This window comes from Panthera leo, chromosome E2 (genome assembly GCF_018350215.1).
Source record: "Panthera leo isolate Ple1 chromosome E2, P.leo_Ple1_pat1.1, whole genome shotgun sequence".
In the NCBI taxonomy this organism is placed as follows: domain Eukaryota; kingdom Metazoa; phylum Chordata; class Mammalia; order Carnivora; family Felidae; genus Panthera; species Panthera leo.
In genome coordinates, this window is record NC_056693.1 from 42,415,954 (window position 1) to 42,435,086 (window position 19,133).

The 19,133-nt window shown below is 37.1% G+C and overlaps 1 protein-coding gene across 2 annotated transcripts in view; it reads left to right on the forward strand.

The window, feature by feature from the left end:
* The window catches only part of CBFB (core-binding factor subunit beta), a 53,882-nt gene that overhangs the window by 4,642 nt on the left and 30,107 nt on the right, over window positions 1-19,133 (forward strand). For both annotated transcript variants that reach the window (XM_042920805.1, XM_042920804.1), the window contains exon 3: window positions 517-633. In XM_042920805.1, the coding sequence (XP_042776739.1) occupies window positions 517-633 (117 nt within the window). The remainder of the gene's footprint in view (window positions 1-516; window positions 634-19,133) is intronic.

Here is a 19,133-nt window from a genome sequence, read left to right on the forward strand (position 1 = left end):
ATCACATCATATGCTAATGTATTTATCCGAAGAGACAGTCGCGAGCATTTTTAACCTGAGCTTTAAAGCATAGTGTTTCATTGAGCAAGGGAAATCAAGAGAAATTAAAATGTCTCCATTTATACAACTTTAAATTGTGGTATGCTTTAAAATTCAAAATGTTTAGATCTTCAGTGTTTTTCACATTTAAAAATAGAAGTTTTTAAATTCAAGGAGATGGCTTCTGGTTAGACATTAGCAATGCAAGATCCTAACGTCAGCAAAAAATGACCTGAAAGAAAGTATTGATTCCATGTCTGATTTTATATTTAAGCAGCCAATGGCAAATGTCCTCAAAATGGAATCAGATGTTTGTAACTTAATACTTAAGAAAAATGATGAGTGTGTGTTTTTTACTTTTAAGTATTCTCGGTGCTGCCTGGCTTAAGACAGAAACTGATGTAAAAATAAATGACTGCCTGCATAATTTATGTAATGTCCTGCTCCTGATCCTGTTTGTATTGATTTTTCTAAAAGGCTTTTGTGGCCACAGGAACCAATCTATCTCTCCAGTTTTTTCCGGCCAGCTGGCAGGGAGAACAACGACAGACACCTAGCCGGGAGTATGTGGACTTAGAAAGAGAAGCAGGCAAGGTAGGAAACATTTCTTTGCAATTTGAAATACTGTGGATTGTTGTATTAGAGATTATCGGAAGATTTACAGTTTAATGAAGAGATCACAGGTGTGATTATATAGGCATATGGTTAGATTTGTTTTCATGTTATAAGAATGTAGTACAATTTTAAAAATTGCTGTCAAATTTTTTATGTGATTTTATAACTAATTTCATGTACATGATATTCATCATAGAAACTTCTAGCCCTTAAAGATGAGTAGTGTGCTTTCTTACGTGTAACATATAACACTTAATTCCTTTAAAAGTGTTAACAGGAATTTTTTGTTTTACTAACCTAGGTGACTACCATGCTATAAAAAAATAAAAAGAAGAGAAAAATGGGAAAAGCCATAAAATGTAATAATATTTAGAAATACCTCATGGGTAACTTTCTACTTCTGTTACTACTTCAAATTTAATTTTGATAAGAACAGTGAAAACTTTAACCTGGAAATAATGTTTTTATTTTGAGGAAAAGCTGGGAAAATAAATCAATGCCTTAAATTTTTTATGGTGGAAGTTTAGTTTGAAGCTGTAAAATGTGTAAGCTGAGAGCTCTATTAAATTCTGGTTTAAATGTATGACATTTTGTTGAAATTTTATTGAATAATATCTCGGATTGCTTCATCTTTTTATGTAGAAGTTGACTCTTATTGAAATAAAATATTTAAAGAGAAATATTTTTTGGCTTCATTTTATACTCAGTATTTCTTGGATTTCCTTTACAGTGTGTTTCCATACCTGTTTTTATCAACTTGCTCAATTTTTTAAGTGTCGTCATGAATAGCATATCCTGTCACTTTATTTGCAAAACACAATACATATTGTAATTCAAAGATCTTTGTATTAGCTTGTATTAGGAAAAAGATTTCTGGTTTTGTGTATGTATAATGAAGAATTTTTTTGTTTTAATCTTATGAAATAAGGTTTGATTTTTTTGTGGGTGATGAACCAACTAGTCTTTGGAAAGTGAGAGGGAAAATAGATTACAGAATTTTTAGAATGAGTAATAAGTAATTTGCTTTCCTATGTATTAGCTTGCTTGCTTGCAAGATTACAAGCATATGATCCAAGTTTTACTATCTTGTAATTCTTGTATATAAGGAAGAAGTTGGGAAGTCATTGTAGGATTATTGCTTTTTTGGTCTGTTTTTGTGTGTGTAAGTGTAACTCAATGAAGAAGTTATTTTTTTCTTGTTCAAAACACTTTTTTTAAAAAAAAAATTTTTTTTAACGTTTTTTATTTATTTTTGAGACAGAGAGAGACAGAGCATGAACGGGAGAGGGGCAGAGAGAGAGGGAGACACAGAATCGGAAGCAGGCTCCAGGCTCTGAGCCATCAGCCCAGAGCCCGACGCGGGGCTCGAACTCACCGCGAGATCGTGACCTGAGCTGAAGTCGGACGCTTAACCGACTGAGCCACCCAGGCGCCCCTCAAAACGCTTTTTTTAATGCTAATTTATTTTGAGAGAGAGACAGAACACAAGCAGGGGAGGGGCAGAGAGAGAGAGGGAGAGAGAAAATCCCAAGCAGGCTCCACACTCAGTGTGGAGCCCGATGTTGGGCTCAATCTCAGGACTGTGTGATCATGACCTGAGCCGAAATCAAGAGTCAGGCACTTAACTGACTGGGCCACTCAGGTACCCCCAAAACACTTTTTTTTTTTTTTTTTTTTTTAAATTTTTTTTTTCAATGTTTTTTATTTATTTTTGGGACAGAGAGAGAGCATGAACGGGGGAGGGGCAGAGAGAGAGGGAGACACAGAATCGGAAACAGGCTCCAGGCTCCGAGCCATCAGCCCAGAGCCTGACGCGGGGCTCGAACTCACAGACCGCGAGATCGTGACCTGGCTGAAGTCGGACGCTTAACCGACTGCGCCACCCAGGCGCCCCCCAAAACACTTTTTTAATGTTTGTTTAACATGGTAGCTCAGATACTACAGATGGAAACCAAAAAAAGCTTTTTATTCACCTTTGATGCTAAACTTCAGAATGGACATCTCACAGTTACCCAAGTCTTCCTGTATTTAATAACTAATAAATGGGTGTTAACTCTACTAGAAAGTATGTTTGCTTAAATTAATTTAATGGTAACTGTTTACCAGATTGAAGTCCACATTCTTGGACTTAAGCCATTGATATGTTTTCAGTTACATGACCAATAGTAACAAAAATGTCGTATGGCTATTGTAGCATTTGGGGGATGTGTTTTCAGATATACCTGGAAAATTGATAGAACTGATGCAAGTTATCAGGAAACTTATATTTTATTAACATTTGTTTTAGAAGTTTTTTTCTGTTAAAGGGCACATATCAAATATTTTCAATTTTGCAAGCATATGGACTCTATTGCAGCTGCTCAAGTCAGTTGTTATAGTGGAAAAGGAGCCATAGACAATATGTAAACAAATGAGTGTGGCTGTATCCCAAGAGTAGTAACAGTGGCAAATTCAGTATCTTTCCCACAGATTTAAATCTATAAATGTTTATACGTAGATCATGTACTTTTTAAATATACTTTTCAACACCTGTAGTGTACCAATAGAATCCAGAAGGAAAAAACATGTTAAGGCACAAAAAACAAAAGTAAGAAACTACTACTATATTGCTCCATTCCAGTGGGATAAAGTATACCAGTGAATTTAGAGAAAAGATACTGACCCATGTTTTCTCAACCATGGAGCTCAAACTATGGGGTCTCTTATTTTTCTTATTCCTTTTTTATGGTCTCCTGATAACCATTAGCTTTTAAATCTGTCCCCATAGGATTAGGACTAGGACTAGAAGCAAAGAAAAATGGAAGTAATTTCCCCCCATGTTAATTATTTGCCTCTGCTTTTTATATTGGACCGCAGATCAGTGTCTTCTACAAATTCTCAGCCTAGTCACCTCCTCAAGCAGCTTAGTTCTCTTCCCATTCACACCCAACTTTGAGAAAACTATGGTCAAGGCTTTGGAGTTAGGCATACTTGAGGAGTTAAGTCCTGGCTTCATTTAGAAATGTGTATCTTTGCACAATTTATTTAACCTTTATGGTCCTCAATTATAACATGAGGTTAATGCGTACTTCCCAAGGTTGCCCTAGTGATTAAATAAAATAGTGTATATAAAGTACTTAGCCCGGTACCTGACAGAGGAGTTCATTCATTCAGAATGTACTTGTTTTACATCTGTTGTGTATACTAGGCACTGTCCTAGGCGCTTAAGATGCATCAGTGAACAAAATAAAGATCCTGCCCTGGGTGTTGTTTTATGGAAGGAGTGGAGAATAGACAGTATACGTAATAAGTAAGTTATATAATATGTCACAAAGTGGTAAGTGCTCTGGAAAAAAAGGAAAAGTCAAATAGAATAAGGATGATCAATGAGAATGTTAAATGGAATGATCTGGATAAAGAAAGTCATATATTTGAGCAGAGACCTGAAGGAGGTTAGGGAATGATGAGCCATGCAGGTATCAGGGGAAAGATATTCAAGACAGAGGAGACACCCACTGTAAGGGTCGTAGAGTGGGAGCATGTGTTTGATAAACAGCAGACAACCCAGTGTGCCCGGAGTAGACTGTGCAAGGAGGAGAGTAATAGGAGATGAGGTCAGGGAGATAACAAGGAGTCAGTTTATGTGACCTTGAAACAACATGGACTTTTATTCTGAATGAAATGGGGGAGCAGTTTCAGGTTTTTGAGCAGATGAACAATGGGATCTGCCTTAGGTTTTGAAAGGATCTAAGTTAATAGACTGTAGAGGACCAGGAGTGAGGCAGGGAGACCATCTTGGCTGTTGCAGTGATCTTGGCGAGAGGCTAGAGTAGCAGCAGTGGAGGTGGTGAGAAGTGATCATAGTCTGAATGTATGTGTGATGTGAGAGTCAAGAAGGACTCCAGCGTTTTTGGCAAGAGCAACTGGGAGTATGGGATTGCTGCCATCTGAGATAGGAAAGGCTGTGGGTGGAGCAATTTTGGGGAGCAGTTTAGGACATGTGTGTTTGTGGTGGTCACTTGTTAATGCACTTATTTTCTTACCGCCCACCCTTTACTTACTAAGTTATGGCACAGCTTTTTCATAAGTGACCCTTCATTTGCTTATCCCAAGGATTCAGTGATCTGTTAAAAACAATCAGCTTTAGCGATGTATACTTTCCATACAATAGAATGCACCCCTTTTAATTGTATATATAGATTTGAGTTTTGACAAACGTATACATCCATGCCAACACTATCCACATTCGAGATAGAGTTTCAGTCACTGGCTCAGGCCGGGGGCTGTGCAGTCTCTGAAGATGACTGGAGCTGAGGCATCCACTTTCAAGCTCACTCACGTGACTGTTAGTAGGTGGCTTCACTTCCCTGTCATGTGTGCCTCTCCATAGAGAGAAAAAGAATGAAGTCACCCTGCTTTTTATGACCTGTTCTCCAGTTGTATCTTATTCTGTTCATTAGAAGGGAGTCACTAAGTCTAGCCCACACTCAGCAGGGAAGGAGGAGTATTTATTCATGTACATGGGTGTGAATACCAGGAGACTGGGATCATTGGGGCTATCTTAGAGGCTGGCTACCCCAATAATTTACTTTAATTTCGTGAATTCTGAAAATATTAGAATGTTAATAGGAAATGGAAGCTATGTATTTTCTTTGATTTGAAACACGGCTTTCTTAGAAGAGATTTAAAATAATATAGTATAATATAGTATACACTATATATACCATACTGATATGCTATAATGAAAAGAGCTGATTTAAGTCAAAAGATAACCGTAACTTTTTTACCAGTTAATGGGAACCAAAATGTCTGTCCTATTCATATACCTTATGTCAGGATTAAATGAGGTACCAGAATATGTGAAAATGCTTTTAAAATTGTAAAGCACTATGTAAAATGAGGCTATCTGATGATTTTGTAGGGTGAAATTATGGATAATTTAATTATGGAGTTTCAGTGCTATCCTGTGCCTTAGGTAAGCTTCACTTGTAGCTGTACAGTTTTGGAACACCACATTTTTCCCAAGTGGTCCATCCTGGTGTATTATAAACCCAGATAGCGAAAATGTTTGTAATTCTTCCTTAATCTAAACTGCTTTTCTCTAATTTCAGTTTAAGAAGACAAAGGAAAGCAACCAATCAGAATTTAAGTTATTCTTAGTTAAATTTTTGTATGCCAAGCAAATTCCAATTCCTCTGATCTTTCCTCTTAAGACCCATTTTCAATTACTCTTTATTTCAAACAAATGCAAATGATTATGGTTCACCGTAAGTTATTAGTCTTGAATGGTCAGATTAATGGTTTTTCATGCATTCTGTATTTTGTAAAGCCTCATTGGGGTTTCAAGTTAATTATTGTATATGCTTACTACATGATCCTAGTTTTTGAGTAGAAAGATAAAGGGTATGAAAAATATTTTATAGGAGCGCCTGGGTGGCTCAGTCGGTTAAGCGTCCGACTTCAGCTCAGGTCACGATCTCGCGGTCCGTGAGTTCGAGCCCCGCGTCGGGCTCTGGGCTGATGGCTCAGAGCCTGGAGCCTGCTTCCGATTCTGTGTCTCCCTCTCTCTCTGACCCTCCCCGTTCATGCTCTGTCTCTCTCTGTCACAAAAATAAATAAACATTAAAAAAAAAAATTAAAAAAAAAAAAGAAAAATATTTTATAAACTGAAAAAAAAATGAACTTTACAGCGCTACTGTTTGTTTTCTATGGAAATTGAATATACTATCTAGTGTTACTACACTCACCCAATACAGTTGTTGTATTTCTATTTATAACTTCTGATTTTATTTGATAGTCAAATAACATTACTAGCAGACATTGAGAAGTAGTTATGAAGTATGTCATTAGAGCAGATGCTTTAAGAAATTTTGGTTCTCTTTTTTCTCCTCTGAACTTTTGTACTTAAAACAAAAATCTTTTATCTTTCATTTTCATGAGCATAAGTAAAACAAAATTTAACAGCATTTGATTTAATGAATGAGGACAGATTCTTCTTTTAAATGCTTTTTCCAAAGTTCTGTGATTCTGCTGCTTCTGGAGTATTTTGCTTACTTGCCTGCAAGATCTTTGTCCCAAAATAAATATTGTGTCTGTTTATATACCATCCACAATTTGGCAGGGTTTAGAGGACTCCTTGATGTTAGCTTTGAGAAATCCCTATTCAAGCTCAACAAGTTCCTTCTCCTCCTCAGGCAGCCCAGTCACTCCAAATAAAAGATAGCTGTGGTAAAGCTTTGGAATGTGATTTTCCCCAAGAGAAATTTACACAACTTTTTCAACTAGTTTGTCAAATCCAGATTTTAAGTATGTATTTCTATTTAATTAAAACATGAAGTATATTTTCTAGCATTTAGTTATCAGGAATTTAGTGCATCGGAATAAGTAATCTGTTTTAAAGCTGACTTCCAGGGCGCCTGAGTGGCTCAACTGGTTAAGCGTCTGACTTCTTCAGCTCAGGTCATGATCTCTCGGCTTGTGAGTTTGAGCCCCGCATCCAGCTCTGTGCTGACAGCTAAGAGCCTGGAGCCTGCTTCGGATTCTGTGTCTCCCCCTCTCTCTGCCCGTCCCATGCTCATGCTCTGTTTCTCTCTGTCTCTCAATAATAAATAAACGTTAAAAAATTCTTTTCTAAAAAGCTGACTTCCATGTAATTATTTTTATTATTTTATGTTTTTCATCATAAGTATACCCTTTAATCCCCATCATCTATTTCACCCATTCCCCTCACCCTCTCCCCTCTGATAACCATCAGTTTGTTTTCTATAGTTAAGAGTTTGTTTCTTGGTTTGTCTGGTTTTTTAAAGTATATTTTAAGCATACTATAATATTTTAATAACTGAATTATAAAATTTAGAATTGACAGCCTTATGCTTATATTTTTAAAGACAAGTTTTCATTTTAATAATTTTTAAATCTAGGAGAGTTGACTGACTTCATGCATAAACAAGATGGTTTAAAAATTAGGATGTCTGGGGCACCTGGGTGGCTCAGTCAGTTAAGCGTCCAAGTCTTCATTTCAGCTCAGGTCATGATCTCACAGTTTGTGGGATCGAGCCTCCCATCGAGTTCTGCACTGACAGTGTAGAGCCTGCTTGGGATTCTCTGCCTCTCTCTCTGACCCTTCCCCTCTCATGCTCTTTTTCTCTCTCTTTTTCTCTCAAAGTAAATAAATACATTTCAAAAAAAAAATTTAAATTTAGGATGTCCTAGTACCTTCCAGTTAGAGTTACATTAATTTGCATATATGGTAAATGTTCCTCCAGAGTATTTGAAGATTGTATATTCTCTTTCTCTTCTCTTGAATTGTATCATTTGCATGGATTTACCTTTAGTGTAAGGGTAAAATTTTAGTTGTGGCCTTATCTGAATTATATATTCCAAGTTAAAGAAGACAGTAGGTCTGAGGGGACCTCTGTAGGCTGCTACATCCTAATTTTTCTGCTCATTTTCTTTCATAATTTTTTTTTCAAATATTTCTATTTATGAGACAAAATTTACCTACCTTAAGTGTACAATTCAGTAAAGAAATGTATACAGTCAGTGGTGTAACCACCACCACAATCAAGATGTAGAACATTTCCATAACCTCAAAAAGTTTCCTCATGTCCTTTTGCAGTCAATCCTCTCACCCCCTGGACCAGGCAATCACTGATCTGCTTTCTATTACTATAGTTTTGTCTTTTCTAGAATTTCATATAAACGTAGTCACACAGTATATAGACTTTTGTGTCTAGCTGTCACTTAGCAACATGCTTTTGAAATTCATCCATGTTGTGTGTATAGTAGTAGTCCATTTCTTTTTATTACTGAGTAGTATTCCATTGTGTGGATATGCTACATTTTGTTTATCCAGTAATATTCGTCTGTGTGTGTGTATGTGTGTACACACACACCACATCTTTTTTATCCATTCATCATCGATACACACACCACATCTTTATCCATTCATCAGTTGATTGACATTTGAGCTCTTTCCATACTTTGGCTATCACCAGTAGTGCTACTATAAACATTGGGGTGCATGTGCCCCTTCAAATCCGCATTTTTGTATCCTTTGGATAAATACCTAGTAGTGCAATTGCTGGGTCATAGGGTAGTTCTATTTTTAATATTTTGAGGAACCGCCATACAATTTTCCAAAGTGGCTGCACCAGTTGGCATTCCTACCAGCACTGCACAATGGTTCCTCTTTCTCCGTGTCCTCGCCAACATCTGTTGTTGCCTCAGTGTTCATTTTAGTCATTCTGACAGGTGTGAGGTAGTATCTCATTGTGCTTTTGATTTGTATTTCATTGATGATGAGTGATGTTGAGCATCTTTTCATATGTCAGTTGGCCATTTGGATGTCTTTAGAAAAGTGTCTATTCATGTCTTTTTCCCATTTCTCCACTGGATTGTTTTTTGGGTATTGAATTTGATAAGTTCTTTATAGATTTTGGATACTAACCCTTTATCTGGTATGTCATTTGCAAATATCTTCTCCTATTTCTTCAGTTGCCTTTTAGTTTTGCTGATTGTTTTCTTTGCTGTGCAGAAGCTTTTTATCTTGATGAGGTTCCAATAGTTCATTTTTGCTTTTGTTTCCCTTGCCTGCCACATTTTTTTAAATGTGTGAGAACACTCATGAGTTGGGGTAGGAGCAGAGAGAGAGGAGTGAGAGAATCCTAAGCAGGCGGGGCTTGATCCCACAAACCTGTGAGATCATGACCTGAACTGAAATCAAGAGTTGGACTCTCAACTGACTCAGCTACCCAGGCACCCCTACACCGCATCTTCTTTATCTGTTTGTCAATTGATGGACATTTCGGCCATTTCCATAATTTGGCTATTGTAGGTAATGCTGCTATAAACATCAGAGTTCATGTACTCCTTTGAATTAATATTTTTGTGTTATTTGGGTAAATACCTAGTAGTGAAATTGCTGGATCTTAGGGTAGTTCTATTTTTAACTTTTTGAAAAACCTCGGTACTATTTTCCAGAGTGACTACATGAGTTTGCATTCCCACCAACAGTGCAAGAGGGTTCACCTTTCTCCACATCCTCACCAATACTTGTTGTTTCTTGTGTTTATTTTATTTTATTTTTTAATGTTTATTCAGTTTTTTTAGAGAGAGTGTGTGCGCGTGCGTGCAAGCAGGGGAGAGACAGAGAAAGAGGGAGGGAGACACCGAATCCAAAGCTGGCTCCAGGCTTTGAGCTGTCAGCCCAAAGCCTGATGCCAGGCTGGAACTCACAGACCTTGAGATAATGACCTGAGCTGAAGTTGGACCCAGGTGCCCCATTGTGTTGTTGGTTTTAGCAGAGGGGAGGTGGATGGGGGGGGATTGGTTAAATTGGTGATGGGGATTAAGGAGGGCATTTGTTGTGATGAGAACCAGGTATTTTATGGAAGTGTTGAATCATATTGTACAACTGAAAGTAATAACACACTGTATGCTAACAAACTGAAATTAAAATTAAAACTTAAAAAAAAAAAAAAAAGAATTATGGGGCACCTGGATGGCTCAGTCAGTTAAGGGTCTGACTCTTGATTTTGGCTCAGGTCATGATCTCACAGTTCATGAGATTGAGCTCTGCGCTGATGATGCAGAGCCTGCTTGGGATTCTCTCTCTCTCTGTATCCCTTCAGTTCTCTCTCTCTCTCTCTCTCTCTCTCTCTCTCTCAAAATAAATAAATAAACTTAAAGTATGCCAGGAGCTGTTTTAATTGATACATAAATAACATACACTGATACTTGCATAATTTCCATTTTACTGGTAAGAAAACATTTGTAAGTTTTAATACTTGTAGCTTGAGCAAGCTCAGAGACTTTTTATTTCTTTGATAACACTTCTCAGATACTTAGTTTTCTACAGAGGATTAGAAGCCATAGCCTGGCTAACAAGTTCTTCATGTTATAGACTGTGCTATGGTAAGGAGTTTAATTAATGTTACTTTCTTTTATGAAAGTATACAATATGAACAGTTGGAAATTATTATCCATCATAAACTTTTCACTTTGAAAATTGATATGTACTTAGGAACCAAGAATTTAAAATAACACTTAAAATGTGCCTTCTGCTAGTGTAACTGTGCTTTTAGGACTCATACTGTCCTATACTGTGTGTCCTGAGAAGGAGAGGGCCAAGTCTGGGAATGTTTGCCAGGTTGTTTTTGTGGATGAAAACCTTTCTTCCACAAATACAACCAATACGGAGCCCTTTTGTGTTTTAAAATTTCAGATGTTAAATAAATAAATAAATAAAATTTCAGATGTAAAGTCAGGTTGATCTTCAGATTAAAACAAAAGGATAGCTCAGAACATGTGACTTCAACATTTCCATTAGGAAAATATAGGTGTTTTTCAAGCAAACAAAATATTCTACACATATTAAACCGTAATTTTTAATAAATGTCTGGCCTCACTTACAAAATATTGCTTTAAAAATAATGGCCCTTTGAGGTGCCTGGGTGGCTCAGTCGGTTGAGCGTCCAACTTTGGCTCGGGTCATGATCTCACGGTTCGTGAGTTCGAGCCCCACATCGGTCTCTGTGCTGACAGCTCAGAGCCTGGAGCCTGCTTCAGATTCCGTGTCTCCCTCTCTCTCTGCCCCTCCCCTGCTTATACTCTGTTTCTCTCTCACTCTCTCTCTCTCTCAAAAATAAATAAACATTAAAATTTTTTTAAAAAAATCAATGGCCCTTTGGGAGAACCCTCCGCATTTTTTGAGGGTATTGCTTATTCATGGCAGCCTTTCAGTCCTTGCTGTTCCTTTGCTATCCAGAACATTTCTGGGCCATTTTTAAAAATTGAAGTAAAACGCACATAACAAAATTTGCCATCTTACCCATTTTAAAGTATACGATTCATTGGTTTTTAATATATTCGTCACATCCATCCTTCCCCCATCTAATTCTGGAATATTTTCAGAACTTGAGACCGTTTTAAATACGTTTTGAAAATCTGTAGACCAGTTTTATGGTGATCATTGCCAGGCCCTGTGGTAGACGATTTACATTATCATGGATTCTCTGAAACCTGCACTATGTAGTGAAGTCTTCTGTTGGATTTTAGAACACATTTGGTGATAGCTAGGTTTTACAGCTAAGGAGCCTGGGGCCCAGAGAGGTCAGAAAAATCTTCAGAAATCATGTAATCTACTTCCTAGGGAGAGCCAGGATCCAGACTCAAGTTTTGTTTTGTTTTTTTTTTCCCCAGAATCTGTGTTGTTTGCAACACACCACACTGTTGCTAATAAATAATCATTAGGTAAGTTGCCAGGAATTCCACATACCACCTCATATTATTTTAGCCTACTAAGTTACTCTTTCCATTACACTGGATAATCACTGATATTTTAATGTGGTCTTTTTACATCTCATTTTGATGTCTTCAAAACAACCTTATCCCTCATCTTTTTCTTTTTAACCTTTTAACTTTACTTGACTTGTTTTTCTAACTTGTAGGGCAAGTGATGTTCCATATGACAATTGAGCTGCTAGATAACTGCACATAATTCTTCCATGTTAATAGTATGTTAATAATAATAATGTTAGTAAAAGTAGTTCTGATGTTTTAAAAAGTAATTGTCACAGAGTTGACCGGGGAATGGGCTACAGTAAACAGCATCTACCTCTTTTATTACTTTTTTTTCCTAAGAAGCAAATAATTCTGTCATTTAATTTTAGAAGGTTTTCACTTGAAATTGTACCTCTTTAGTACAGTTCAAGACTGTCTTAAACATGCATTGTTTACTTTGAATCATAGAATGAAGATAGCAGAACTAGTAAGATATTTTGGGGTGGGGGGAAGTATTCATATATATTCTGTAGTCATATAAAGAGTTCATAATATTAACTGTTGTAAATGCTGTGGAGTTAAGCATTAAATTGACTGTCCAGCCTCTTATTTATTCTTTAGGAAAATTGTCTGTTTTCACACTTCCTGAAATACTTTGAAAACATTAATAATGCAGTTCATTAATGCCACTGTGGTTTAAGTGAATATATAGAGTTAGGAGTTCTGAGTGCCAACTTCTGCCTCCTAACTAACTTTGCAACCTTCTGCAAATGAATTATTTAATATCTCTCACTTTTATGTATGTATGTGTGTAATCTCTGCACTCAGTGTGGGGCTCAAACTCATAACCCCAAGATCAAGAGTCACATGCTCTACTGAGCTAGCCAGACGCACCAATATCTCTCACTTTTAATTTCTTTGTTTTAAAATTTTACCTGTTGGATGGTTATAAAGGTCAGATAGGACTTGGAAAAGTTTTGAAAGCTGTAGAGAATTTATATGAACTTAAGGTGGCAACTTGAGTGAAAAAGTGTTAGGAAAAGAGAATTAAGAAATGAAGGAAGGTATATAGAGCTGTTTGGGACTGGGGTGAGGATTTCTTTAAGTAAAGTGAGTTCAAAGTAGAGGCATGGAGGCGCACCTGGGTGGCTCTGTCGATTGACCATCCAACTCTTTTTTTTTTTTTTTTCCAAAAATTTTTTATGTTTTTATTTTATTTTTGAGAGAGAGAGAGACAGACAGACAGTGTGAGCAGGGGAAGGGCAGGGAGAGAGGGAGACACAGAATCTGAAGCAGGCTCCAGGCTCCGAGCTGACAGCACAGAACCTGACTCGGGGCTAGAACTCACGAACCGTGAGATCATGATCTGAGCTGATGTCGTTGCTTAACCACCTGAGCCACCCAGGTGCCCCTGACCATCCAACTCTTGATTTCAGCTGAGGTCATGATCCCAGGGTCATGGGAGTCGCCCCCATGCTGAGCCTGGAGCCTGCTTGGGATTCTCTCTCTCCTTCTGTTCCTCTCCCATGTCACTCGTGTGCACATGCATACGTGCTTTTTCTCTCTCAAAATGAAGGAAAAGAAAAAAACAAAGTAGAGGCATGGAGTTGCAGAGTCTAGAAATAGCATTCGTGGTCTTAGCAGTGTTCAAGTTTTTGGTGGTTTGTGATGCTTAGGCTAATGTTACTTTTTTATGCAGTAAGAAAGCAGGTATTTTAAATATATACCTCCATGAAGAAAAAAATTATGTAAGAATATAATCATATTATAAATTTCTAAGTTTTAGATTAGACTAGACATGTTTTCTCCTTAATCTCAGAGTATGAGTATTATTGGGATGTAAGAATCTTTTCAGATTGCTCACCAAAAGGAATGGCTTTTCCAGACGTTGGACCATCAGTGTTTCTAGGTGGAACATTCTTCTGAAAAATGACGTTTAGAGGAAATTTTCAACACTTGACATTAACTTTGTGTGGCATGGTACAATAAAACCAGTGTAATGTTTCAGCATGCTTTTTCTGCTGTAGAGTTTACTGCAGTGTGATTTTTAAGTACCGTAAAATACCTTACAAGAGGTTCCAAATTAGGTGGGCTAGTTCTACATATAATTCTATATAGTTTTTTAAATATGTTCATTAATGCATTTTTCCCTTAAATGCCAGTCATCTTTGCATTTGTTAAGTTTATCTTACAAATAAAAGAGTGGATAAAAATGTATGTACAGTTTTAGAAATAACAAAACGAGTGTCCATGTACTTGTTACTAAAGATAACAGTATATCTACACTAGAACTGTGATGTCTAGCATGGTAGCCACTGGCCACATGTGACTATTGAGCACTTGAAATGTGATTGGTCTGATTGACATTTGCTGTTTGTGAAAGAGTACGCACTGGATTTTGAAAACTTGGTACAAAAAAAAGAATGTAAGATTTCTCAATTTTTATATTATGTATTGAAATAATGTTTTAGATACATTTGGTTAAATAACAGTATTATAATTAATTTCGCCTGTTTCTTTTTAATTTTTTTTTTTAATGTTTATTTATTTTTGAGACAGAGAGAGACAGAACATGAACGGGGGAGGGTCAGAGAGAGAGGGAGACACAGAATGTGAAACAGGCTCCAGGCTCTGAGCAGTCAGCACTGAGCCCGACGCAGGGCTTGAACTCACAGACCGCGAGATCATGACCTGAGCCGAAGTCGGACGCTTAACCGACTGAGCCACCCAGGCGCCCCTCTTTTTAATTTTTTGAATATGTCCTAGAAAGTTTACATTTACCTCTGTGACTTGCATTTGTGGTTCCCGCTATATTTCTATTGGACACTGATGCCTTAGAAAACTCCACAGTCCTCTACCCCTCTTCACAAAAACAAAACAAAAACAACACAAAAAACAACCCACTATCCTGACTGATATATTTATTCCCTTGCTTTCCTTTGTCATTTTATTCTTATGCACATGTTTCTAGACAATGCATTGTTTAGTTTTGAAACTGAACATAGCAAGCACAGACTTCATGGCAGTATCAGTGAAAGACTGTAATGTAGTTTTTAACGTGAAAGCTCCTAGGAGATAAGCTGAACAGAGTCTCAGAGTCAAGTCTGGATTTTCAGCTTCTTTGCAAATTTGAAAAGCCCGTCTGGGGAAGTTTGTGAGCAGAGTCATGAGTAGGTTGTAGAAAACCTAAGGCTCACACTGGAATTGGGATGTGTGCATAATGTGAGCCAATATTCACAGCATGCTAGAGATCCGGAGGAAATAATGGTCAGAGGGAGTGGGCTACTCTGTATTTTCTGATTCTGTTTTTTGATTCTACCTCCTTTTCACAGGAGTTTCTCCATAAATCTTTTCATTTTATAAAACTGAAACTGGAAACCCATTAAATAATAACTTCCCATTCTTTTTTCCCCAAGCCCTTGGCATCCACCATTCTTTTTTTTTTTTTTTTTTTTAAGTTTTATTTATTTATTTTGAGAGAGAGAGAGAGCGAGCAAGCGCATGAGCAGGGGAGATGTGGAGAGAGGGAGAGAGAGAATCCCAAGCAGGCTCCACACCGTCCACGCAGAGCCCAACACGGGGTTTGGATTCACAAACTGAGATCTTGACCTGAGCCAAAAATGAGTCAGATGCTTAACTGACTGAGCCACCCAGGCACCCCTGGCATCTACCATTCTACTTTTTATGATATTGACTAAGTACCTCATGTAAGTGAAATCATATAGTATTTGTCTTTTTATTACTGGCTTATTTCACTTAGTATAATGTTCTGAAGATTCATCCGTCGTGTAGCATATTGTAAAATTTTCTTAAAAGGCTCAATAATACTACTTTGTATGTTTTATACCACATTTTGCTTATCCATTCGTCAGTGGACACTTGGATGGTTTCCATGTTTTAGATGTTGTGAATTATGCTGCAATGAACATAAATATACATATATGTCTTTGAGATCCTTGCTTTCAGTTCTTCTGAATGTTTACCCAGAATTGGAATTGCTGGATCATAATTTTTAAAAATGTTTTTTTAATGTTTATTTTTGAGAGAGAGAGAGACAGAGCGTGAGCAGGGGAGAGGCAGAGAGGGAGAAGGAGACACAGAATCCGAAGCAGGCTCCAGGCTCTGAGGTGTCAGCACAGAGCCCTGACACAAGGCTCGAACGCATGAACCATGAGATCATGACCCGAGCTGAAGTTGGATGCCTAACCAACTGTGCCACCCAGGTGCCCCTCTGGATAATAATTTTTTTTTTTAATTTTTTTTTTTTAACGTTTATTTATTTTTGAGACAGAGAGAGACCGAGCATGAACGGGGGAGGGTCAGAGAGAGGGAGACACAGAATCTGAAACAGGCTCCAGGCCCTGAGCTGTTAGCACAGAACCCGACGCGGGGCTCGAACTCACGGACCATGAGATCATGACCCGAGCCGAAGTCGGCCGCTCAACCGACTGAGCCACCCAGGCGCCCCATGGATCATAATTTTTTGAGGAACCACCATACTGTTTTCCACCGCAGATGAATGTTCTTTCTGTGTTCCCACCAGCACTGCACCAGGGTTCCAGTTTCTCATTCTTAACCAACACATGCTTTCTATTTTTGTGACAGTAACCATGCTAATGTGGGGTAGTATCTGTCATTATAGTTTTGATTTGTGTTTCCCTAATGATTAGTGATGTTGAGCATCTTTTCATGTACTGATTGGCTATTTGTGTATCTTCAGAGAAATGCCTGTTCAGGTTCTTTGCCCATTTTTTAATTGAATTTTTTGTTGTTGAGTTTTAGGAATTCTCTATATTAATTTTGGATATGAATCCCTTAACATATATATCTTTTGCACATACTTTCTTCCATTCTGTGGGTTGCCTTTTTACTCTGTTGATAGTGTCTTTAGATGCACAAAAGTTTTTAATGTTCATTGAGTCCTGTCTGTGTTTTTTTTGTTATCTGTGTCTTTGGTGTCATCTGCAAGAAATCATTGTCAGATCCAGTGTCATGAAGCTTTTATGCTATGTTTACTTCTAAAAGTTTTATAATTTCAGGTCTTACATTTAAGGGTTTGATCTGTTTTGAGTTAGTTTTTGTATATAGTGTTAGGTAAGGGTCCAGCTTCATTCTTTGCATGTGGATATCCATTTTCCCAGCACCGTTTGTTGAAAAAGACTGTTCTTTCCCTGTTGGATGGTCTTGACACTCTTGTCAGAGATCATCTGACCATATACAAGATGGTTTATTCCTTGGCTTTCTATTCTATTCCATCAGTCTGTATGTTTGTCTTTGTGTCAGAACTATACTTTTTTTGATTATACTGTAGCTTTGTAGTAAATTTTGAAATCAGGAACTATGAGTCCTCACATTTTTTTCTTTTTCAAGATTGTTTTGGCTATCCATGGTCCCTTGAGATTCCATGTAAATTTTAAGATGGGTTTTTCTGTTTGGTTAACGCCTGCATTTATTGAATATGTACACACATACAATCTCAGTTCCAGGTACATTCTGAATTAAATTGTATTATGATTTCTCTTTTGAATTATAAGGAGTAGATGGTAAATTAAATTAAATCACTACAGAAGAAGCTATTTTTTACAGTTACATCCAACCCAATTATGATTCAGAGGCAAGTGAAATTGAATGACTGTCTTGGTGATTATCCAACAGGTAAGCAGTTGACTGCATTTATGAACAGGGAGGAGCATGTGGCTAAAGGAAGATGAGTCAGAACCGAGTATCTTCCAAAGGAATCTGTTAAATAGACTACAGAAACAATTGAAATTAAAAGGCAGGGTACATACTTCATTAGCAGAATATCTTGTTTTCCTTGGTGTCTGTGCCATCCTGGTATTACTGCATATCTGTTGATTCATTGGTGAGAACATTTGTTCAGTTCTCTCAAAAAAAAAAAAAAAAAAAAGGCTTTTTTCCCTTGGAAAGAAATCGCTGTGTAAAACATTGGTGGTAATGTGCATGCACGCAGTCAGTATGTTTGTGGTGCTCTATGTGTCTCATGTTTTATGAATGTTTATGTCTTAACTAATTTTTACTCTCACCTGTGAAAGAGGTATTATTTAGCTCTGATTTTATATGTAAGGAATCTAAGGCTTATTAGCAAACTTAAATTTGTCTCAGACACACTGATAAAGCTAGAATTTAAATCCAGGTTTTATCTGATTCCAAAGCACATTTTATCACTCTTCCTATTATAGTGATAATATTCCTTTTCTTTTACCAATATTTACAGTTGGACCCCCTCGATGGCTCAGTGTGTAGAGCTTGTGCCTCTTTGTTTTTGTTTTTGTTTTGTTTTTTATGTTTGTTTATTTTTGAGAGAGAGAGTGCTCGAGCCCATGAGCGGGGGAGGGCAAAGACAGGGAGAAAAAATCTCAAGCAGGCTCCACACTGTCAGCTCAGAGCCTGACATCACGCTCAAACTCACAAACTGAGATCATGACCTGAGCCGAAATCAAGAAATAAAGAGTTGCACACTCAACCAACTGAGCCACCCAGGCACCCCTGTAGAGCACATGCTTCTTGATCTCGGGGTCATGAGTGCAAGCCCCACATTGGGCATAGAGCTTACTTAAAAAATAAATACATTAATTCATTAAAAATAAATAAAAATAATTACAGTTGATTTTCATTATATGGTAGTTATCTTCTATAGTGGCTGCAGACACTGAATTAATACTAAACAGCTGCTTGCCGGGATGTTACAGAGTTAGGTTCCGGCAAGCCCCGGGTCATAACATTTTCCTCGATCAATACATAAACTTGTTTTATGTGTGTTTCTGTTTAAGGAAAACTTGTTTAATATATATTGTTTATTCATTAACACTGAACAATGGTAAAATGTTAGGCATCTAGGTCACTTATAATCTTTTGCCATTTTGAAAAAAAAAAAAAACCTTACAGGTGAACATCCTTATAATCAAATATTTTGTGTACATCTTTGATTAAACTTTAGGATATAGTCATAGGGCATGACATTATTTGATCAAAGGAAAATTCACACTGCTAAAAAAAAATGCCTTCCCAAAATTGTTAACCAGTTTATACTCCTGACAATATAGTAGAACCTGGTTTCTCGTCTTGTAGACTTGAAGTTCTTTCTTATTTTTTACATTTGTTTAGAAATAGATACAGTTATCTTGTTTTAATTTCATAGATTTGGTTATCGTTAGTGAATTTTTTTCAGGTCTTTGGCCATTTTATTTATTTTCTTT